At 35.5% G+C, this 25,262-nt stretch overlaps 1 protein-coding gene across 4 annotated transcripts in view; it reads left to right on the top strand.

Moving 5' to 3' along the window:
* Positions 1-25,262, top strand: part of SNX13 (sorting nexin 13) — a 67,666-nt gene that overhangs the window by 13,818 nt on the left and 28,586 nt on the right. For all 4 annotated transcript variants that reach the window (XR_015913882.1, XM_088533491.1, XM_088533492.1 and 1 more), the window contains exons 2-12: positions 5,472-5,584; positions 10,373-10,475; positions 14,705-14,794; positions 15,173-15,294; positions 17,382-17,503; positions 17,645-17,746; positions 18,218-18,306; positions 18,658-18,741; positions 22,514-22,652; positions 23,174-23,262; positions 24,420-24,519. Coding sequence is in view for 3 of the 4 variants with exons in the window: in XM_088533491.1 (XP_088389617.1) it covers positions 5,472-5,584; positions 10,373-10,475; positions 14,705-14,794; positions 15,173-15,294; positions 17,382-17,503; positions 17,645-17,746; positions 18,218-18,306; positions 18,658-18,741; positions 22,514-22,652; positions 23,174-23,262; positions 24,420-24,519 (1,153 nt within the window). In the remaining variant the exon portion in view is untranslated. The remainder of the gene's footprint in view (positions 1-5,471; positions 5,585-10,372; positions 10,476-14,704; positions 14,795-15,172; positions 15,295-17,381; positions 17,504-17,644; positions 17,747-18,217; positions 18,307-18,657; positions 18,742-22,513; positions 22,653-23,173; positions 23,263-24,419; positions 24,520-25,262) is intronic.

Below are 25,262 nucleotides of genomic sequence, written 5' to 3'. Positions count from 1 at the left end.
AACAGCAAAATCCAGGCTAAATACAGTGAGACATTATTGCTCTTGGATTAATCCAATTGTTAGTCTATTAAACCATTTGACATACAAAGCATCTGTTGAGTGGTGAAGGGTGAGATGAGGTAGAGAGGGCAGATGGATTCTTGTTTATCAACGTTCAGCCCGGGCAACCAGGAGGGATCAGCAGGAATACTGCAGTTATTTGGAAGAAGCTGTTAGGTGGCTTGACTTTCTAAAATTGGCATCCAAAATAATTGCTTAATACTTTTTTATTTAAAAAATGATTGGTTTATATTCATAGCCTTCAATATTTTAGACACTGTAGAAAAAAGAAATCTAAACTTAGATTTATAAAAGCAAAATGTGTTTTCTTGTGAGTGCCGCAATTAGTTGTTTTATAGACTCGCTGCCATCATTTTTATGTAACCTGAAATATGAATGTGTCTTAGGATTTTAATTTGCCTCGTATTTTGGGGGAAGGAAAGAATAGAGTGGCAGGAGAAGGTAGAAGAAGAGGTTAAAAGAATAGACCATTAGGGCTTCTAGGAAATTAGGGTATACAGAACTGTTTCTGAAACTTCACTTGGTGGATCCTTCACTTGATTGATATAACCTTGGTGCATAGTAAGGATATAAGAACGATGTTAATAGTTTATTTCACATATGCTCAATATTTCTACTAGCGGTGTAGCATAACAATTTCACTGTCAATGAAATTGTTACGGCAGTTGATACAGCTTTCCAATTCTGCCTGTCACACTGGTAAAGACAGTAATTTGAATCCTAAAATAATGTTCCTAATCACTTGACAAAAGTGACACTTGCCTTAATTATAGGAAGATATATAGGTGAGCAAACTCCATTTACACTCAGAATGGGAAGTCAAATTAAAAGGCAGACAGGTGGAATTAACAGAAAATTAAACTTGACGTCTGCTGTATATGAAATCCTTGACAATCCTTCTTCCCCTTCCCTGTCACCAAATGTGAAACAACGAGGAGGCATGAGGTTTGCCCTTCCGGCCTCAGGTAGATCAGCTTCTTTTAAAGGGTCTGGATATCTGCTACTTCAAAGCTAGTGTAACCATCAGCTCTTCAGCAGCCTAGCTGGCCAGCTGTTCATCTTGCGGTTAGCTTCAGCAAGTCCAGACAGAGTTTCTGTAAATCTCTAACTATCTAAAATATATATATATATATATATATATATATATATATATATATATTCATAGATAAAACTTCGCTTGCAGGATTTGGTTGATTTTAAGTAAGGAATTTTGAATTCAAGCACCCTAACTAGTTCTGTAGTATATACTTGGTTGGTATGAACTTAGTAGAAAGTACTACAGAACTAGTTTGAATGCTTAAATTAGTGAAATGTCAGGACTTTCTTTGCCTCTACTAGCTGATTTTAGCATTGGCTGCCTCTAATAGCTGCTTTTAGCATTGGCATGTTTTAAAAGAAGATTTAAATAGTGTCTTCAATTTTGTCTGCAAGTCCTGTTGCTAGAGTCCTTTTTAAAATTGTTAAGGGACATTTTATTTACAGACAGCTGAAATGGGACCATTCTGATGACTAGATCCTTTTGCATCCCTAAGATTATATACCACTTATCTGAAGCAGGCGAGAATTGGGCCAGTATCTGTTGCACTTAGTATAGTGTACCAAGTTGTGCGAGTTTTAAGAAATCCTATTAAAATACCAAGCGAGATTTGAATCTCTGTAGCCATACGATCAGTTGCAAAAATAGGGCATAGGGCAAAAGGTCACTGTTTTATCTAAGTTAGAACTTTCTTTGGTAATTCTGCATTCCTCCAACTCTGAGTGTGAATCCTGCTGTCCAGTTTAATGAAGTTTTGTTAAGTCAGGTAGAATGCTTATCTTGCATTTAGAACCTCAGGTTTTTTGAATAGTACCAAAATGTTACCAAAAGCACCCTAATATTTGGAAATATGATCTTTTGATTTAAATAAATAAATGTAGTCTTCTGTATTCTCTCTTCCTTTTAATACTCCGCCAAATTTTTAAAACAAGTGTATTTCTGGGGGCATACATTAGAGGAATTGTATTAATGTGTTGTAAATTTTGTTTACATGTTGTAAGATAAATTTCCAATGGAAGTTTATGCTTTTTTTCTTGTTGTAGTCACCAATTTTTTTAGGTTAGCAGCCCATCACTTGCTGTCCTCCTCGCCCTGAAAGTACAATTTATCTGCATTTACTTACTATTACGTATCAACAAAATTGTCTACTCACTACACCCAAGAATTTTTGCTTATCATAGCTCTGTTCTTCAGCATTCTGACTGTGTGGGTTGTGTATAATTTTATATGCTGCCATAGTTTGTTATTCTGCCAGACATAAACTGGAAGATATTTGCTCTATTCTGACAGTGTATTTTTAAATTACTTTATTTGTGCCGGGAGAAGCTGGAAAGAAGCATAGCAGTTACTTTTAAAGAACTTCTGAACTACTTCTCTACTGTCACTGGACACTTCACTGGTGATGTGGTAGAGGAGGCTGAAATATGATGACGACTAAAATAGAGGGGGCACTTCAGATAGGAGTTTTCAGATGATTTGAATACAGTCTCAAGTTTTAATTCCTCAAAGTTGGTGCAAAATTTGCACATTTGCAAGCTGGATCTAAATTTTACTGTGCGTGTATGAAGCAGGCTGGTTTTGTACAGTTGTAGAAATAGATTTTTCTTCTGTGTCCAGTTCCTCTGGCAGATTTCCGCCGAACACAACCTTTTTCAACAGTTCCTAGTTCACATGGACTTCAAGACTTGGTGCTGTAAGGAGGGAGGTGCTTTGTGCTCTTCAGTGTGTGACTTCAGGTGGTAGAACAGAATATCTTGGCTTGAGATAACATCTAATCGGGTAGAGAATAGAAATATGGTGTTTAGGGCTACCTGTTCATGGAGAGTTCCAGCTTCCCAGCTACAGGGAGGACTGAATAGATTAGGAAAGAAACTATGGGAAAGAAAATGTAATTTCACCTCCCATCCATACCTTAAACTTGGAGTAATTGAGTTCTTCCTACATTAGAGTTATTACCATTTATGTCCATGAAGCAGCTCAGCTTAGAGCTATGGGTTTGATTTGGGGCAGCCTAATGTCTTGCCTTCAGAAAAGAACTGAGGCTGCTTTGTGGAGGAGCTTTATATTATATTACTTGTTATTACTTATGTTAACCAAAAATCCTAGATCTTTTTGTCAGAAGTTCATTTTCTGAATCTAATACCCAAAGTGAAAATGTGAAATCTATATAGCCCTTCAAAGAAGTAAGAATTTTAGCTAAGTTTCTATCCTCCCTCATTTTAAAAGGAAAAAATGGGCTCCCTGCAAGTTCGATGTTCATTCTTGCTTTCTAAATGTTAAACTGCAAGACAAGTATATTTAAATACTTCCTTAGTGTTACTTGTTGACGTAGCAGTTGTCTGGGTTTCCATCAGGGTGTCACTTAATCGGTGGTAGGAAAGGCGTAAATTAGACAACAAAAAAAGAAAAGTTGAGAACGTTAGAGCTGGTGGCCTATAAATACTTGTCAGCATCAGTTTCACGCTTTTGGGACTTGGCTGAAGCAAGTTTTCCACACTGCACTGATTGAATTAAATTTATATAATCTTTGTTGACTGCATTGCAGCATTGTGAAAGTCCAGAACTACTCCAGCTTGGTTCAAGTCCAGTCTTCACTGCTTTGCTTTTTAGAGTACCCTGAATGTACATATTATTTGCACTGTAACCTATATAAGCCCAGTAGCCTGAATTTCATTGCTTTGGTCATATTTTTGATGAATCTGCTAGAGTAGGTGAGGATTTGTCTACTGAATTATGTAAGGCATCAGCCTAGAAATAATTTATTCCTTAGACATGACGAACGGTTAATAATGTAAAATTATTTGTTTGATAATTCGTTCTGTTCTTCGATATCAGTAAGAATGGGCTCCTTTCCCTGTGTTATTGTACAATTCAAAATACTGCTCTTTTTGTAGTGAAAATTTTTGAAGGATGGAGAAGGGAATGGCTATTAATATGTAAAGGAGGTTCTGGAAGTGTCTCTGAAAGTTGTTAGTATTGTTAGAATAAAGTTGCAAATGTAGTCAAAGGCAGAGAAATGTTTTTACCATTTATTTGCTGATAAATATGACAAAGTTGATCATTTTAAGTGTGTACAAACAAAAGCCTGTGAGAGTAAGTGTGGGAACTTATTTGTTACGGGAATTAAGTGTCTGCCATAAACATCTGCATAGGCATATTTATAAGCTAATTGCAAATGTTAAGGCCTGGTTTGTACAAAGGAAACATGGATTCCATCTAACTGAATGGCATAAATGGAGTAGCATTTTATTTTATGATTGTGGCTAAATCTGAAGTTGGATGTGGGTTTCAGGCTTTGAAGGAACCGATTTTGTATATATTCCTCATATCATGGCTTGAAACAGAGGTGAAAAGTACAGCTGCAGGCCTAAAAGTATTTGGTAAGACTACGAAAGTTACTATTTTAAGATATTGGGCTAGATGATCTCTAGAGATCCTTTCCAAGATCAACCATTCTGTGATTCTGTGATTTTAATCTTATTTTCAATCTCAAAAAAAACAAACCAAAAACCACAGGTACTCTGTCAGTTGTCTACAGCTGCACAAAGTTTTTGAACAGCCTTTTTCTCCCTGCCAAATATCAGTCCTGTCTGTTTCCTATAAACATGATAATTCCTGCTGCTTTGCAAATATATTTTCCAGGTTTCCAGGTTCTCTTTTTCTTTTGATATTAAATTTAGATTTTTTTTTAATGGAATTGCAGTTAAATATTCCAGAGAATTGTCTGAGCACCCTTGATTGTTGTAGTAAAATGTATTAGTTTTAGTAAGCAGTTTCTTAAACTTCCCTCTTTTATTTTAAGAAAAAAAATAAAAGTAAGCTTGAACAAAGTATCTGGCACACCTGCTGAGCAGCGCAAGACGTAGCTGGAGAGAGGAGAACTTTTTGGTCTTGAAATTGCTCTGATGTAATGAGGAATGGGCTTTGCTTGTCTGTGGAAGGTTACGCAGTTGGCTGTGCCCAGGAAGGCTGGGTACATGTTCTGCTATAACGTCTGCGTGTGTCTTGGAATCAAGGGAGAATTTCAGAGAAATAAAGGAATCTTAAGAAACAGAACTGCAAAAACCGACAAGAGAGAATAAAAGGGAATGACATTTTAGAGGGTAATAACCTCTCCAAATTGAGAGATGGGTAACTTAATAGTGTAATAAAAATGCTCAAATACTGATTAAAAAGGACTACCAGCCTTCTACGTATTAGTTGATAAAAATGCAGTCTTTAATAAAAAGATGTTGCTTATTTCATCAAACAACATTTCAATTTTTTATCTAGTAGAAATGTGTTAAGATTTTAAGAAGCTACAAGTACTGCTCTAGAGAATTTAAAAAATGTATGCATGCGGCATTAATTGTTCTTCTCTATGTTCTTTTTTCAGACCAGTCTTTCCATATGGGGATGGGGAAGTCTTGGCGTTGTGCTTTTTCTAATAACTTTTGGACCCTTCGCTATATTTTACTTTGCGTTTTATATCCTCTGCTTTGTGGGTGGGTAAGTATACAACAGCGTCTGGTATAATTTCCTGTGAAGGTAAAACTGTAATGTGCATATTAGTGAAAAAAAACATTGCCCTGAAAATCTGCAGTGAGTTCCATGCAATAAATGTTTTCATATTTGAGAATCTCTTATTTTATGAGACAATTTTTTTTTGACATCTCAGATTTAACCAAAATAAATTTACTGTTGAATAGTGCTTCTGGTAGTATCCTTGCCAACACAAAAATATTTCTGATTCAGGAGAAAAAGATTAGTAGCCATTTGTAATGTGTAGATAGGAGGACAAATATTCACATAAGAAATTATCGCCACTTTTTCTGTTACTGTCTCAGTTCTTTCCTCGGTTATTCATTATGTAATCATTATGTACCTTTTTCTTGTCACAACCTTGTGTTCCTATATAAGATATGCACTTAGATGTCACTTCACTCATGAGGAAAGCCAATAGGTTGTTTTTTCAGATGGTGAAAATAAGCCTGCGTATGGCTACATTTTGTGCACATGAATCAGCTCAGCAATTGTAGATGCTTCCTTCTTTAAGCTATATCCTCTATAGAAAGTAAGGGGGGAAATAAGTGCTTTTATAATACATGATGTAATATCTGTATTAAAAATAATTTCTGCATTGTAGCTTGTGTAACTTCAGTGTAGGTGGGATATTCCTACTTTGTCTTGCACGTACATCTATTATCTGCAGCGCAGTGATGTTTCTTGTCTCTCCAAGACTGTGCCTGACTTGTAAGTGGGCATTTGGATTACTCGTTAATATTTTTATTTTTCACCTTGGAAAAACGTCCTAGTCTTCTTATTGGGTGTAGTACATAATGTATACCTGTGTGTCAGATTTAAGGATGTAGCAGAATTTGATGGCTAGAATTACAGACCTTGTACTCATATTTTAACTATATTAAGCTTTGGAATTCTATTTTTGAGGTTTCATAAAAGTAAATATACAATAAATAGGATCTGGTTAGAATACAGCTTGTTTTTTTGTGTAAATGCCTTTGTCTTGCTGAGTTGAGACAAAAGTTCTGTATTAAAAGTTTTATATTACTACATTTTTAGTATTTGCAGTATGAAAAATAATGTGCGATTTAATAAAAACTAGATACTTAACCTTCCTTTGTGCGCTATTTTACTTGCTTGGCTTGTCAAAGCTAACAGACAAGGGAGCCTCTCATGGGGTATGTCTCAAATCAGCTGCAGTTCATAACTGTGAGCCTGTCTGAGGCCAGCTCTGGTATCTTTGCTGTGTTTCATTGCTGCTTTGGTTCATTATGGGATGTTTTTAATGTGCACTGATCTTCTCGAGGCCAAATTCATCCTGTGGTAGTATCTATTAAACCAGACCTTGTATCCATCTTCCTTGTAGGTGTTTATGTAGGTACGTATTAAATCTTATCCCTTCCAGTAGAATGTTATTACATTTTTGGTTTAATGTACACATATTTTTGGCTAATACTCTTTTTTACACTGTTAATCTTTTGACAAGTGTGACATGTACTTTAAGCTCCAATATTCAGGATGCAGAGCTGGGAGTACTAACTAGGTCAAACAGGTTTATGTCAAAATTATTCTTGTCTGCTTAAATCTTTCCACCTAGTTATGCAAAGTGCTTAGTTCTATTCCTCCTGAAAACACAAACTGATACTAATGTTTTAAAGTAGCTTTTCCACCTGTGATTAGAAATTACATATTCACAACACCATTTATATAACTAAAGAAAACAAGAATGTTTCCTGTTCATGGTAACTTTCTAAACTCCTTACTTAGCTGTATCTTGAGCGTGTTAACAGTTCTGGATCTAAATTTTTAACCTATGATTTAATGTTAATATTTTGAATTCTTACCAATTTAGCAAATAGTTTTCTAACTTTTTATGCTTGCTTAAAAATGGTGGCCCCTGTCAGTGTTTCCTGATTTCTACTACCTAGGGGTCCCATTTTACAGCTCAGACAGGAGCAAATGTGGAACTGCAGTTGGTTGCATCCTTACTATTGACCTGAATATTTAAAATACATGGTAGTAAATTGTGAAGGGAAACGTTAGTGATGCCATAGCTGTATCAATGCAATAGTTTTGTGCTACCACTTTTGTTATGTATTAATTATTTCTTTTTGCTGTAGTTCCCTCTCTGTATCCTAAACGCATTGGGAAAGGGGTAGAGAAGGGAATCTGTGACTCTGCCAATGGCCATAGGCTTCTGATGTTGGCAGAATTTAATTTTTGTTTGCACAATTTGAGGAATTTGTTCTGCCCTCAAAAATCATAATTAAGAATATTGATTCTTGTTCCAAATATATGGACTGGCTGCCTACACTGATGATTCTAATTGCGAGCCCAATTGGGATTGGTTCTGAAGCTGCTTTTTGACCTCTGAAAGAATTCAGCTGAGGTGAAAATGATAAATCTTTATCTGTTGTTAATGTGTCCCTGTGAAATACTGGTCTTCCAATAATCTTTGGAAAAACTTTATAAAGTAAATTTAAATACCCTATGATCTCTTCCTTTTTCAGTTTTATTCACTTAGAGAAAAGTCTAAAATGATTTGTCTTTACAGGGCTGAATATGCTTCAGTCCTTCACAGAATAGGTAGCTCATCAGGACTTTGCAGCACAAGTACTTAACAGCAATACTGGGTGGCCTGGCTGCATGTGCTTTTCTAAAGCATCCAAGACAATAAGTCAGGGAATAAAATGAATTGATTTCAGATACAGAAGCTCCTATAATTTCTAGTTAAAAAAAACAAAATATTGCCAGGCATCTAAGAAGATGAGCATACGTTTGAACTGTCTTGATAGGATATTGTATTTTTGAATGAATCATTAACTTCAAATGCGTCATTATATAACATTTGACAAAAAAAAAAGCTGTATAATCTATAGCTAGTTACTTCCAAAGCTTCTGTCCTTTGAATAAAGAAAGAGAAGGGATGTCCCCTATTCAGAAGTTGTTAATGTCTGTCTGAAGGTAAAACTGTTTTTCTGCAAAAATTGCCTTTTGATAAACTGATTCTGTTAAAAGTAGCCTGAGGTTTCTAATAGTAGATTATTTTTAAAAAAAGCTATTTTAATTAGCTACTTTTTAACAGCTCTTTTTTTTTTTTTTTTTTTTTTAGATTTTTTAGTGCAGTGAAACTAATATTGAATAATTAGCTAAGCACATTTTTTGGTCCTCAAACTGAATTATGATACTAAAAACATCATCAGTGTTAGGATTTTAAAGCTCGCTGGAGCAGCTGAGTAATTAAGCTTTTTTAAAACAAATACATTATTTATTATTATTATTATTATTGTTATTATTATTATTATTATTATTATTTTCCCACTTCCTTAATTGTCTTTCAGTCGTCTGTAGAAAGTATGGCAGGTAAAGATGTACTGTAAGATCTGAGGCAGTCTGTGTACCGAGTGGAATTTTCTTTTAAAACTTTTTGTCCCGGAGTTACATATAAATGAAAATCTCCCAGCGCTTGAATTATTGAGCCTCTTACTTAAAAGAATGCTTCTCAGCTTGGCAGTTAGAAGCTTCAGAGGGATTTTTGGTGAATATAGGTATGTTGATAACCATATAAGTTATGTATCAGGGAGCAGTTGATATTACAAAATATATATATACATATATATATATATATATATAATTGCAGGATATTTCTATCTATCCCAGAATAGCTTTGTGAGTTCTGTGGGCACAACTGTTGGTCTCATGGTCATGTTCAATTCCATACTTGGCAATTTATGTTTAAAGAGCTATGCATGTTCAGCCCTTCATGCTTCATTTTTTAAAGGCTGGTTCGATTACATTGCATCTGAGGGGGAAAGAAGACAACTTCACAGGTTTTAGGTTCTCATTTCTTTCTTATTCAAATGGCTTCATGGTGTACAGGTATATGTGTTTTTGCCCTCCAGTCCCAGTGTAAAAAGCTATATTTATAATGCCTTTCTTATTCCTGTTGCATTACAGTCAAACTTTTTATAACTGTTACATTTTTTCCTCGTGCCTTTGTTTATATCATAATGCAAAACAATCCTGCCTAATTAAAAGTCATAAGTATCGTTAAGGGTTCTTGGAGAAAAAGATAGTAAATTTATAATATAACATGCTTTTAAGATTACTGGTCCAGAAGTGCATGAAGTCAAATTTATTTACTGAATTAATGAATGTTGGGTTTGACTTGAGCTGTCCTCCAGACTTTTCTTTGGCTAGCTGTTCTTATGCAGCCCGGCAGGAATGTATTTTTTTTTCCCTCCGCTTTGCAGCTTTTTATCCTAAATTTCATGTCAGGAACTTTTCTTTCTATCCTGTAAGTATATGCAGCCAGTAGCATTGCTGCATCTGTTTTTTCCTGACCTGGGCTGCTGTGTCTTACACCACAATGTCACGGCCTGAACACGTCCCTAAAGGGGTGCATTTTATCATGCTCAAGTAAAACAATCTGTGTAAAAACACAAGCAGACTAACTTAGTGCATGTACTCCTCCTTTGCACTAGTGTTAATAGATGGCACCCATCTCAAGTTCTTACCATGCAGCAGGCTCTCTAGGATAGACTGTGCCAGATCTATAGATCCCCTGGGTGGTATGAACTGGTGCTGGTCCTAGTACAAGAGTGAGAAACTTAATGTTTACTGCTCCGAATCACTGACATGATACCACGCTATGCCGTGAAAGACCCCCTTTCTTGGAGACTCCGTGTATACTGTCAGTGTGTAGCGTGGTGTGAAATATTTTCTAGAGGAATTAAATATGGCTGTTGTTTTAGCTAATCTCTTTTTCCTTTTTAGGGGCTTTGTGGTTACTCTTTTATTTGGAAAAAGCAACTCAGAAAAATACCTTGAGCAGTGTGAACATTCATTTCTTCCCTGTACGTCTGTTGGAATCCCTAAGGTAACAGAGATTACAGGTCTGAACTTTTAGATCAATTTTTCTGACTTTGAAACTTAAAATCCCTTTCTATTTAAGGCTTTGAAATGTGCCATTTTCCTAAGATATGTTAACCAGCTTTCATATTGAGACAAGTTTCTTTTTGAGATGAAAAGCTATGTGTGAAAGTGTAAAACAAGGTTTTTCTTTTTTGAAATACAAACTTTTTAAGCATTTTTAGAAAGTTTGTAAAATGTAACTTATTAATATTATCTGCTAGGAAATTGCCAAACTTTCTAGACTATTTGTTTTTATGTATTTTTGCCTTGCTCGAATAGCAGCTACTTCTTGCATGTTCTCACACAGTTGTCATCTCTATTTAGGATTCTTCCATCATCAGTTTTTCATCCTTTCCAGCTCTTTTTCTTTATGATAAGAAAGGTGCTGAAGTCTAGATTTAAAGCTCTTCAGGGAGGTAGAAGTCTTTGTCTTTAAGACCAAGCAGAAATCAGGGAAATGTGCACATAAATGCAGAGGAACAGTAAGATCCACTCTTTCACTCTGACATCTTTTTTTCTTTATTGTTGAGAGAGACATCCATCTGGCTGATGAATCTAAATTCAGGCTTCCTAATTGGATAAATCTGCATCTCTTTGACACAGAATAAATTCTTACTATCCAAGTGGTAGAATTGCTAGGAGTTCTTGGTTTATGAACCTGTGCATCTCAGCAGTTCAGAAGTTTAGATATATCTCGGCCTAATCGGTTTGAGCTATTCAGAAGAGAAAAAAAAATCACCAAAAGATTGCCAGTTATGTCATGATACTAAAACTGTTTTGACTGAAACACCCTTCTCTTCCTTCTCAACTGTCAGGTTTTCAGTGGAGTCACAAAACTGTCTCATGGCTTTCAACACTGCATGTTATCTGTGAAAGGGGGGGTGGGTTCAGCTCTCTCACCAGCAACACGTTGAAGGAAGATTTGTTTTGGGATTCAGCAGTATGTTTTTTGTAGTCGCAAGTAGCTTTTGTGACTGATTCATAGCTCAGTTGGTAAGTTGCCTTTTCATATAAGCCGCCTTTGAATCTGTGGAAATAAATTTGGGCCTTAGATATATTCTAAATTACTCATCCAAATGAAAAATACAAAGTTGAAAACATTTTTGCTACAGCTGCAAAAAGGCAAGTCTGCAAATGATTAATTCTGTTCTGTTATGGGAGGCTGTTCTCCTTTCAGAGACCAAAAGTCCTTGATTCCCAAGAGAATTAATGTTTGCTTCCACATTCCCTGAAATGATGCTCTCCTTCCTGTTTAAGAAATGTTAACCTATTATGCACCTATGAAATTCAGTTTCAGGTTTTAAAAAGTTGTTAAAATGAGTTGCTATATTGTTCTCAGTGCTTAATTATATAGTTTGTGAAATACTTTTAATGCCTTTCATGTTTTCTGTGAGAAATTTTTTCTGCGTTTTGAACTTGAAAAAGTTCATTTGAAAAAGTTTAAAGTTTAAAGTTTTTGAAGTTTACAAAGTTCAAAATTCCCCAAAAAACTTTTTACATTTTATCGCTTCTTTAAGCTTCATATTTACACGTGCTCTGATTGCTTTAGAATAGGATAGCATGTCTTTCTGTGCATAATCCTCACAATCTTGGTGCTTTGACTTCTGGTTTGAGCATGGATTTTTAACACACGTCATTTTTCTCATCTGGCCAGCCCTGATGTATTTGTGGATTTAAGTTTTGTTGTGCAATGATACTTATTTTCAACTGTCTTTAGCAAATGCTGTTTGAAGCTGTTCTCTGTCTAAAATCTTTGCATTCTCTAGTAGAGTTGGATCTTTCTTACACCTCTCTTAACGTATAACGTTAGCTAGTTTGGTTGAGCTTTTTGGTAACAGTGATAGATGAGTCCAAAGCTCAGCCAAATGGAATAGGGTTTCCTTGGAGTTCCTTTTTGCCATTTTGTTATGATATTTCCACTGATTCATCTTTATTAGAAGGCAATAGTTTTAAAAAATGAAAACAATTTCAAGTTAAAACTGTTGTGGCCTTAACTGGTCTTTGAACAGTGAATGTTCTCCCCAGTAGTTAATGTATAGGTTATGGCTCTTCCCAAATCCACATTCATTTTGTTTCATCATTAAATGCCTTTCTGCTGCTGTATTCTGAGGAGGTATATCATGATGTGGATTTTTTGTAAGAAGCTTTCTTTTCCCTAAAGACAGTGGGTTGCTTTTTAATGGCTTGTTTTCCAGGTTGAGTTAAATGTTCAAATGCTTGACTTTAATCAGTCATAACTCAGAGCACCAAAGATGTGGTTAAAGTAATATGAAGATTGCGCCTGACCCTAAGTTAAAACAGAGGGCTTGGCACAGATACTTTTGCCCTTCTTGTTATTGTTCTTATTGAAATTACTGAATCTTATGCATAGTAGTGAATGTGCAACAAAAGCTTTACACAAGGAGGTCTGATTACATGAGTCTGATGGACGGTTAATTACTTCTCTGCTGTTTTTGCTTTGCATGCAGGCAGGTTTAAAAATTAGGATTAGACTTCTCTATGTAGCTTACATTAACTTCTCCATAGTTCTACGTAACTTTCACATCAGGAATGTACTAAGTGTTGTCATGCACTGGTTCCGTAAGCTATATGTTGCCTGCAGATCTGTGTTAAAATAATGTTGAATAAAAGGTAGAGACCTTTCTGCTGTAAATTGGAATGCTATTTGCAACCAAACCGTTAGATTCATTCTAACTTTAACACAACTGTGTACTGTCTAGGTATTATCGTAATTGTCATCTTGTCTGTCTTGCCCAAAAGACAAGGAGATTTTCCTGTAAGCTAGGTGCACTATTAACAAAACAGCATTAAATAAGTTGTGACAGTTTCTCGTACCCTCGTCAAGCTCGAATGGTTAGTGTGAAAGTGCTAGTTACGGTTTGATCCCTTTTGAGCCGGTGAGTCACGCGCTGCGGTACGGCTGAACGCGGGCGCGAAGATCTCCTGTGTCCTGGCCAGCCGTGAAAGCTCCCTGGCCTGGGCCTGCAGGTGCACGCTCTGAACAGAGCGTCCTTTGCGTTAACCAGCTATCGAGTGGAGTTAGGACTAGTGAAATAACTGGTAGTTCAGCAAAGCAAAGCTGTGAAGTCTTCTCCTGTCTTGAGTCCACATTTTTGTAGGCGCTTGGGCTTGCTTGTGCTCAGGCTCTGTCTTTGGGGAGCGGGTATCTCACGTTCCTCAAATCAGTGATTTGCATTAGCTTAAAATGAGGCAATCAAACTCAAACTGAACCAAAAAAAAAAGGAGGTATTCAGTTTTCCAAACTAGTGATTTAATACTGGTGGAATGTGTATCAGACTAATATTGCATGTAAAGTGTCAGTTAAATAGAACAGTTTATTTGTGTAAGTTGAATGCTTGAAGTCCATCATTGAAATTAATGTATGGAATCATGAGCTTAAAACTGGGAGGGCTTGTAAAATAAGAGCTACAGTGAAAGAAATTGTCAGTTGTTATAGCTACTTGAATTGAAAGCACTGGTTCTGTTTTTTAGGTGACTTCAAACATATCAAAAGCAAATGAAATTGTGCTGTACATGCATAAACTTCTCACATATGGCTTGGCCTCATAGCTGTGCTCTCAGCAGGGGGAGAGGGCCTTCTAAAGTCTGCTCTGTCCTGCATTCTGAGAGCCTATGAACACTTTTTTTTTTGAGAGCCTATGAACACTTTTTTTTTTTTTTTTTTTTTTTTTTTTAAAAACCAGCAAAGTTTGGAAAAGTTCCTTTTTTTTTTAGAAAAGCATAAGCTGCTTTTTAATTTCTGGAATGCTTTTCAAATGTGGTTTTATACATGCAGCCTTAAAATTTAAGATTCCTTGAACAATTTTCTTGGATAAAGAAACTGAGACAAAAATGAAAAATTACCAGCCATAGGCAGCACAGGGAGCTCATAGCTAAGTGTGGAACTGTAACCTCCAAACTCTCCTGTGATGCTGTTACCTTCACTGCCATTTTCTTGTTACCTGAGTTTTATTAACCTCTGATCTGGTGTTGTTAGTAAATCTCCTTTGCAGGAAGGAAGTAGTAGTTTTTCAGGTTAGTGTCTCATCACTGTTTACTATATACTGAACAATTATGGAGGTTACATCTGTTGTACTGTATAAAACATAATCTTAAGCAAAGTGTTGTAGTATAAACTTGTAAATATACAAGCATCATAGACCTGCAAAGTTAAAATTTGTAATTTCTTTCAAGTGCATAGAAGAAATGAAGCGTGAAGCCAGACCTATTAAGATTGACAGAAGACTGACAGGTGCAAATATAATTGATGAACCTTTGCAACAGGTAGGGATTATTTATTTTTGCAGGTATTGGGTAATAGTATTATCTAAGTAGTTCCGAGCCATATGGAGGCTGGGAAACAGTCGCACAGCTGAGAGTGGGGAGGATTGACCAGGATATAGGAGAAAAATTGAGTCTGTTTTCTTGTATTACTATCAGTGGTAAATATACTGAAAACTGTTTTTTCCATGTTGGTCTGTGTATGTGAATTGTGGAGTTTCATTTCCTATTTCATACTGGATAAGAGAGTATTATTTGCTATATGAACCTTTAAACAAGACTGCTACTCTGTTTTGAGGTGTAAAGGCTATTTTATCTCGTCATGTAGTATTTTGTTCATGTTTGCTCTTTCCCACCTCTATCCCCCTTTTCAATGATCAGGTAATCCAGTTTTCCCTGAGAGACTATGTCCAGTATTGGTATTATACTCTAAGTGATGATGAATCATTTCTTCTGGAAATCAGGAAGGCTCTTCAGTATGCACTTGTTCAGTTTTCTGCCAGGTGAGCTTGGTTGCGTTTTCCTCAGAACACTGGCTAAGTGGAGAAATGACTGCATTGTACTGTAACAGACCAGAAATTTAAATGTATTTGTTTACATAGTTCACTGAATGATCATGTAATGTTTTAAGATGATAATATAAGAGAAGTGAGGGTGTTTTTTTTTGTTACTTCATAAATAGGTACGGGATATAATGACTTGTGGCAGCCTAGATTGACTAATTGACCATAGGAAAGAAGATGCAGAATTTCACAGACGTGGTCACCATCTTCTTCCTCCTTGATTAACCACCAACAGGAAGACATGGACAAATAAACACTTTGAAAAGACCATGAGCAACAATAAAAATCTCCTTTTATTCCTTATGGGATCAAAAAAAAACAATTTCAAGCATTCATCCTCCCATGGTGACTGATCTCTTCTGTCCCCAGCAGAGGCTATGAGTGACTGAAATGTACTACCCTGCTTAGCACCTTTTGAGGTGCTGTCCCTTCCTGACACTGATGTATTGAAAATACGTCCGTCTGCTCTTACGGCCAAGAAAGGTCAAAGACGGAGTGCTAGAAAAAAAAAATGCTTTTGAAATCTTGTTGGCTGGGAAATAATGGATTTCCTAGGAAAGAGGAAGTTGGAAATACTGAAAATTAATTAAATTAATTTAATTAATTAATTAATTAATTAATTAAAATTAAACAAAATGTATGCCAGTGCATTACCAAAAACAAACCTGTGTTTGCATGAAATGTACCTGTCTGTTCAACTCCAGTGTTTCTGTCTTTCCTTGGAAATTACTTAATTGCATAGGCGTAAGTGTAAGTTTTGTGTCTGAACAGGTGAAGTTATAACCAACTGCCTCAAGTTTCTGCCTCTAGAAATCGAACCAGTCTCTCAAAGTTACTCTCGAAGTTGCTTGTATTTATTGAGAGAAGTTGATCCAGTTTACTTACAAACAGACTATAGTTTGATATAGCAGTAGCATTCTCAGATCAGTTCCATAATCTCTAATCTCATTTATCCTGGAATTTCTGGAGACAATGGATAGGGCAGAATGGCTCTTTGAGCTGCTTGTTTGCAGGGCCTGGGTGAGGCTGCCACCTAGTGCTTTATTTGCCCTGTGGATGGGGGATCCAGACTATAGATGTTCTTGTTCAGCTGTTCTTCAAGACAACTCCACTTTTGCTTACCATAAGTATATTTGGATTAGGCTTCCCTCTTTTTCAGAGTTCCTTATTCCTCTCTTTTTGAGGAAAGAAAAAGCAGGTGAGAGGAAATGAGGCAGCAATCAGTTATGCCAATCACACACCAAAAAAAGACATGATACAAGGATTCTGCAGCAACAAAGTAGGTATCTGAGACAGAAGAAAAACCAAGAGGATGCGCTGGTGGAGTACTTAGCACTGAGTAAAATCCAGCTTATTTGGATTTACATCTTGCTTACTGACACTCCCAAAGTACCTTTTTGTTTTGGCTATAAGGTGTGGACATCCCAAGAATAGCTCTGCATCTTTCTCAGACTACTGATGAAATGGTTTTCACGTAAATCCGATAGTGACGTTTCTGACACTTCTGTGTGTGCATTATCAGTTTGGACATTTATGCTAACTATGTCTCATGCAAGTTGTGGAATTAGTTGTTTAAAATATCCAGTTGCTTGTAACCTCAAGTGAAATGTGGGCTTTCTCTGTGTGTTTCTATACTATAAATTCAAAAGAAAATGATTTTATGTCCCATCCCAAACAACAGAAAATACGACTGGAAAAGACCTGAAGAGTTATTTAGTTTAGTTATAGTTGCTTTTAGTTTATATCGGAAATTTTTACAGAAGCTTGCAAATACCATACTTGGTGCACTGTTCGGGATATCAATGTTGACCTTAAAAGAATTCAAGCATAAATATTAATGTGTAAATATGACTACTATTTTACAATATTTTATTTGGTTTTAGTAAGTAGGCTATTGAGAGTCTGTTTGTTTCTCCCTGTTTGCTATGCCTGTAGCCCTTGGTAGGGAGAAGGAGGTGTAAAAATTTGTCATCGTTCTTTGCATTAAGGATAAATAAATTATTTTTGTGGACACTGTTTTCTGTTAGGTCAAAGGAAACAGACTGGCAGCCTTATTTCACTACACGACTTGTTGATGACTTTGGCACTCACCTGCGAGTTTTCAGAAAAGCTCAACAAAGAATAGCAGAGAAAGGTGATCAGCTAAAAGGTAACAACTTCAACATTTCATACTTTCTATCTAAGCAGTTAGAGGTCTCGCATGTGTGAATTATAGCCTTATTTTATAATTCAAGTTCATTCTCAAGTTCCTGATTTTGATGTGTGTTTGTCTTTATTTTCTTTTGTGTAGACCAAGCTGAAGAACTTGTAGATACATTCTTTGAGGTTGAAGTTGAGATGGAAAAAGAAGTTTGTCGTGACCTAGTCTGTACTTCTCCCAAAGATGAAGAAGGTGCCTCAGTATTTTCTTCTCAGGTTATTTGATGTAGTAGACTAAGTTAAAGTAGTAGCAATAATCAAAATGGAATGTGCTCAAATCTTAGGTGACTTATAGGGCATGATTATATACGATACACACCTGTCCTCTTATTTGTACACACTACTATTACAGTGAGATGCATATTCCTCTTTTCATTGGAAGAGTTCTAAGGCAGAAATATATCTTCTGGGAGATGGGGAGTGGGTTATTTGGTTTGGTTTTGGGTTTTATATCAATACTGATTATATTAAGGTGAAAGGATTAAATGTGAGGCTTGAAATATAAGGATACATATGCTTGTTTACTTGAATTTCATTTTAAGGATTTATCTGTTGATTTTTATGATATCAGAAAATTTGATATCATTTATGATATCAGAAAATCAGTGTGAAATAATATAAAATGGTGTTCAGGGACTTTTTGTCTGTTTTTCTCCCTCTCTAGGATTCCTAAGGGATCTGTGTGAGGTTTTATTGTATATATTGCTACCTCCTGGAGACTTCCAGAACAAGATCATGCGATACTTTGTCAGGGTAAATATAGACTCTAAAATGCATAATTCCTTGGATTCATGATATAAAAATCTTTAAATCTTAGATGCCCAATTTCTAAAATTGGTCTAATTTAATATTAAATTAATTTTAATGCAGTGCAAAGTTGAAAAGCATTTTTATATATGTTTTTATATATATATGTATATGTTAACATAAATTTTTGTGTGAAAGAAGTTTGATGTTTATCCATTGCAGGGTATCTTAATTACACATTTAGAGCTTTTTTTAGCCTCTGTGTTGTGATTTTTTTTTTTGAATTGTTATAGTTCTGTTAGCTTTATGAATAAATACACAAAGATACGATAACTTTATTTTATTTTTATTTTTTAGGAAATCCTCTCCCGAGGAATTCTGCTTCCATTAATAAACCAGCTCAGTGATCCTGATTATATTAATCAGTATGTCATATGGATGGTAAGGTTTATAGTGTTTTGATATTTGCAGAATTCACTTGCATTGCCTCTAATCATGGCAGGTGGAAGTCTAGTAGAAATTCTACCAATGTAATATTGATGAAATAGTAAACTCACAGCTGCTGTTCATATATAATATTTATCTATGTTATATTTAATATTATCTATGTTATCTGTACTGTGATTGTGGTTCTTTGGCAAATGAATGACAGTGTAAAACTGAATTATTTTCCTTTTATGGCAATTCTTTAAGAAGTATGGTGATAATCTTGAAGTTTTTTTTTTAACACCCCTTTCCTTTTAAATCTTAAAATCTTAAAAAGCCTCCAGAATGACAAATGAGGTAATTTGCTTCTGTGAAGGAGTATTACTTTTTAGGGATATTTGTAGTAACCCTTAATGACTTGATTGAATAAAAAGAAGCAAAGTTTCTTCTTCAATTGTTTTCTAAATGCAGTTTGAAAAAAAATCTCCTGTGAAGCCATAATGTAAAGTAAAATCAATATAAATAGACCATTTACAATCATTCTGTAATTTGAAATGAGAATTGAAACTTGTTATTATAGTTTATTATTCCGTCTACGTTATGGGTAGAGAGAGGAAAGAAAAACAAAACAGCCTGACTCAAACTCTTTCTACTTTTCTTCACGTGTTTCACACTGTCATTCAAGAGCTAGGCTGAAACACCTTGGATTTCCGTAGTCAGAAATGCTTGAGTAGGAAACAAAATACAGGCTTACGTTTGCAGTATGCCCTCTGCTCCAGCTGGCCCTATTTTACATAGATGTTTGCACATTTGCTTTTCTACAGGAACCTAGAGTGGTGCTCATATGTACCCAGCTTTTCAATTTTCGTTTCCCTTTTCCTCCTACGCAACTTCTTTATTTGTAACTTGGCCTCATTCTTTATTTACTGAGCACTGCCCCCAGATGCATCCAAAGATAGAATTCTGAAGTTTATGTAAAACTTTGTTGAGACGGTGGTGTCCCGAATATTAATTTTCATAATTCTTTTCTGAGATGAAGAGGTAGAAGTGCTGGAATATAAATAAGAAAAAATAAATGCTTTCAAAAACGTAATGCAAGTTTTGTGAAATTAATGTTGTTGCAGGAATTAAATTCAGAAGTAGATCTGACTGAAATAAATTCTGGTTCTTAGGAGACCCTTTGACATAAAATCAGATTTCAATGAGAAAATGTACTTCCTGAGAATTAGAAGTTTAGCTCAGTATTTGTGAGCATGCCATACTTTGATACTAATTCACTGACAATAAAATGTAAAGCTTAAATATAAAAGCAGGAGTTAAAACTTGTGATTTTCACAAAGACACGTTTTTAGATTATTAAGGTTACTACTGTTACTACCCTTTTAAAAATGGAGCTAATTACTTCTTAAATGGTGGAAATTTATGAAAGTGTTTTTTTTATTAAACTTGGTTGGAAGTATCCACTCTTGTCTGTACAGATTGCAATTCATCCCAATGCACTTGTGCAGACAAGGGGCTCTGTTTGCATATGTGAGCATTTATGAAAGATGCAGTGAGTTTTGCTTTGAATGGCAAAGGCAGCATCAGAATTCCACCCTCTGGAGCTGCGTGCACTTGCTGTGAAGCTGCCAGCCTTCAAGTAATCCCCATGTTGCATTTGCAAACAGTGTCCAGTGATCTGAACAGTCAGACGAGCTTTTAAAGATACTCTTTGCTAACACAAATCCCTCTGAGAGCAGGTTTGTTCTGTGACATCGCTGGGACAACAATCATGTGGAAAAATAATATTTAATGCAGTACTTTAAGGTTGTTTTCAAGGATATCTAAATTAAGATTTCAGAGGTGATATTTTTTTCCCACTAGGTTGTGGTCCTGTATCTTAAAGCCCCATGTCTTAAAAATCCATTACATTAGGAATTTGCAGTAGGCTTGCAGGAACTTCAGCAAAGCTGAAACGTTTTCAGTGCTCTTACCAGTTAACTAAGGAGTGCCATGGTAGCAGTAGGAAGCTCTGGGGCTTTGGCCATAAAGGAGGATGACCTGCTTCTTAGGTACCTCTGTAGCAGAATGGTTGAAAACAGAAAGCCATAGTGTAAAACTGGTGGGCTGTGTGCATGCTTCCTCTGTTAGGATTCATTTCTTCTACCAAGCTTGGTCTTTTTGCCCAGTTCTTTCCAAATTTTCCTTACCTTACCCTATATGTTACCTTTATTTTAGTCTTACAAAAGTTTTCAGTTCAGTTGCACTTTCCATTCTTCTATTTAAATGCTTAGCATCCAGCTATCTAAATGCTAATGGGTTTTGTACAAACCTTCCCAGCCTCCTTTGGCAGAACTTCCAGTATTTTTGTCCAAATGCTCCTGTTTCTCTGGTTGTTGTTGCCTTGCCAGACCTTACCCCAGGTGATGCTTTCTCTCAGTTTCAGTGGTCAGGACTGCTTGCTGTCATCTTCTGGATCTGAGTTTTGTCTCTTATGTCTCTTGGACTGTCATAAACTGGTGTCTCCTTCCTCTGTGTTATCCAGGCATAGCAAGAAGACGAGTATCTGCAATGATTTCCCTTCCTCTGTGTGTTTCCCAAGGCTTGACACAGCCTGTTACAGGGGCTTGGGGCTAGAGTATGGTCAGTGTAGAGCACATACATCAAGAACAAGTTTTAGCAAGCATGTGCTGTGCAAACTTTGTGCAGATTCCGATATGTAAGGGAGGATGAACACTTTATTTTTTATTTTATTTTTTACCATCTCTTCATTGAGAAAAGTAAGCCAGATTACCAAAATTCAAGTTTCTACACTGTTTAACAGAGGATGCCTTTAATTTAATGCTGTTTTGAGCAGAAAGTTGGACTAGATGTCCTCCAGAGTTTACTTCCCACTAAAAGTATTCTAAAATAGTATTTAAAGAGCCTTATTCTTTGAATTGAGAAAAAGCAGATAGGTCTGTGGATAATCACCTAGTTGGGATCCCAGTGTGTAGTGCAGGAATGAGACCTGTGGCTGTGCTGGCTGTAGCCCGTTTGTGCCTGGCAGCTAGGGAATGACTCCACTGACCCTCAGGACTGGAGGGGACAAATGCAGCTGGCTTGTAGATGTCCTATTTCATTTGTCCTTTGGCCTTCTAATTTTGCACTTCCTTCAAAATATATCTAACTTTGTAATATACAAATAGGCTCAAAAGGAATTTTTAAAAGCATCAAAATTTCTTTTGCAGTCTTCTTGAAGCAAAATACTACTGTCTTGGGGAAAAGTATTTCTGCGCTAAAACATGCATCTGCTCAGTGAATTTGGGAAGTTTAGGCATGAAACCTTGTTTGTTTGTTTGTTTGTTTTTTCCTTCTTTCTATATCTATTGATCCAATAATGCCTTTAATTTTACTGGAGGTTTTCATATAAATATACATACTAGTAAAATATGCTGATCACTACAATTTTTTACAATACTCTGATGACATAGAAAATTTAATAATATATCATAATGTTATCATTAATCTTTATTCATGTCTAAAGTGAAAACTAGTATCTGCTTTTAATATAGGTTTGCATGCAAGGTGTAAATATTGTAAGGATGTCAGGTCTGATCTCTAGTTCTTTTTAAAGGATAATCTTGGAAAAGTTAATTTGTTCAGAAAAAATGAAATTTTGTAAGGTTAAATTCTTACAGAAATTGCCTGTGTTAAGATAAATATCAAAGCTAAATTCTGAGCTATGTTCTCAAAATGCCATAAAAATCATCTTATATGCTCTAGTCTGTTCTGCATGGATCACATGGAAATTGTCTATATGTTTCAGATTAGTGATTCCAACTGTAACTATGAGGCCTTTATGAATATTATTAAATTAAGTGACAATATAGGCGAGTTGGAAGCCGTGAAAGATAAAGCAAGTGAAGAACTGCAATATCTTCGATCTCTAGATACAGCAGGAGATGGTTAGTACTGTATCATCGATTACCAGCATGATTTTTGAAGAACATTCCAACAACTAAGAAAATATAAACTCTTTGATACAAAATGCTATGAAATATTGTTATTTAAATTAAATTATACATGCAGAATTCAAATTTGGACCTTCTTATATGCTTAAAAGACAGGTATGCTTATACCGTCTGTGTATGTGCAGCACTTCCCTATTACTTGTCCTTTCTCATGTATAAACAAGTTGACTCCATAGTTATACTGACACTAAATTGAAACTTGCCTGACTGGTAATTCTGAATTTCAATACTTTGTGTTAAGGACCAGTCAGTTAACAGTTAAGAGATGAAAGAGAGAAGTATTTCTTCCTATTCACTTCATCAGTAGACTATTTAAGTTAAAAACTTTTACTTCCAAATGGACGTATTCTGTTGAGTCAGTTATACTTTTTGTTTGTGTTATATTTGTGGAGTATTCCAGAGCAAAAAAAAAATTGCTATTCTCTCTTTTTTAATTCTCTTGTTTTTACTTTCAGATATCAACACTATAAAAAATCAAATAAACAGTTTATTATATGTTGTTAAAGTATGTGATTCAAGAATACAGAGGTTGCAGTCAGGAAAAGTAAGTATTTTAGAATGAATTTTGTTGTGAGTGAAGTTGTGAATGACTTAGTAAATCAGTCTGTCTTTTTTAACTCTTGCAGTTTGAAACACAACCTGAAATTTTGCAGGGTAACTAGATATGTTATACAATTGAAGTTAGTCTTTTCTATTTGCAGTTTCACTGTGGGAAAAATATTATGAAGATTCACGTGTTTAGAGATGTTATCTTTTGGTTTCTAACTTTAATACTTTATATGCCTATTAATTTATTATTACTATTTCAAAATAAGAGTTGAACTGAAATATTCTCTAGCTGATGAGGTGTCTTTGTGTTTTTACAAATACTCAGTTCTTACCCTGCTCCTACTGTGTGTACCTTTTGCACCTCAAGTTTACTTTTTGGCAGAATTCTGTTTTCTTGTTGATAAAGGTACCGTGTACCAGTTATTTTCAGTACTTTGCAGTGCCCTGGAGCCTCTGTGTATTTCTTCAATCAAACCTGTTTGCCTCTAGTTCACAAAAAGACCAAGGCAAACTGGATGTTAGATTTAAGAACCTAGTGTGTGTGCTTGTGTTTATTTGTGTGTGGTTTCTGTGGTTGCTTTTTATTTGTGGAGGGGAAGGAGAGAAACATACAAATTTTATGTTTTTGACTTCTCTTGACTCTCTTAATTTGACCAGGATGTGGCTCTGAGATAATATAATCTTGTGCATATTAACTGCTAAAATGTTTCAAATGTTCTATGACTAGATCCTTAGGACTACTCTAATACCAGGAAATGTCACACTAATAGAACAAAGTTGTATAGAGGTGAATTCAAGCTGTGGTGACCTGCACCCCATCTAATTCTGAAATTAGTTCATCTCATGAGTTCATTTTCATGCTCCAGTCGCCGTTAGTTGAGAGATTTGGGTTTAATTTATCTGTAGAGCGCTTCAAGAAGGGCAATTCTAGAAGTCAGATTTCCCAGATGCCGAAGTGCTGAAGACAGTTATGAGAATAAAACTTTTCTTTCCACTTATTAGTGATAGTGAAAATAGTTAAGCTGTTTTATTATCTATAATGTGTGGGCTTTTTCATATGGCTGCTTTGCAGTAAGCAGAATTGTTAAAAGCTAAATAAAAAAATAATAAAAAAGAAAATTCTTTGAGCCCTTTGAACACATTGTTTTCCAGGAAATAGATACTGTGAAACTGGCAGCAAACTTTGGAAAACTTTGCACAGTCCCTCTGGACCATATTCTGGTAGACAATGTTGCACTACAATTTTTTATGGGTATGTATTAGTTTCTAATGTTTTTTGGTTTGTTTGTTTGTTTTTATAAAGCATAAGATAACCCCCAAGACCTCATACTTGAAATTGCTAAGGGTCTGTTGACAGCTAAATACGTTCCTTGCCAGAAGGAATCAAAACCTTTTTGCATATGGATTCTGAGTTAACTCTTCAGAATATCATACTGAAAGTTTCTATCAGGTTTTCTTCAATACTCATCCCTCTGTAAAAACTAATCTTGCAGAATTTCTTGATTTGTCATTGCAATAATTGCAAAATTGCTTAGAATTTCATAATTGAATGACTGCAAAAGACAAAAACTATTGTTGCTTGCTTTGATTTTTTTTTTTTTTTTTTGCTGGCCTGGTAGAAGCTAAGATTTGAGTTTTGAAAATTACAAGGCTACCAAATTTACCTTAACTGAAAACCTAAAATACAACAATAATCTATGTGTACTGTCTTAGGTTTATTGTATTATCAGCAGATTGATAAATGGATTAGGTAATTTGTATTTAATATTTCCTAATACTTTGTTCTTTTCTGTGAATGAATTGTGCTGTTGCTAATCATTTCTGAGAATATCGATCCTTTCTTTTTGCTGCTGATTGCCTTTTTAATGCAGCAGATGCTTGTGATTTGGTCAAATTCCAATATGAACTTCCTGCAAACTTGCACGTGCCACCCAAGTCTGTGTCTGTGCAGTGGACACGTGATGACTGTGCATGACTGCGATTCAGTCTGGACAA

The sequence above is a fragment of the Tinamus guttatus genome, unplaced genomic scaffold, assembly GCF_059628265.1.
Source record: "Tinamus guttatus ecotype Peru unplaced genomic scaffold, ASM5962826v1 Tinamus_guttatus_pri_ptg000503l, whole genome shotgun sequence".
NCBI lineage: Eukaryota > Metazoa > Chordata > Aves > Tinamiformes > Tinamidae > Tinamus > Tinamus guttatus.
Note: the sequence above shows the minus strand (reverse complement) of the source record. Positions and strands in the feature narration are given on the sequence as shown.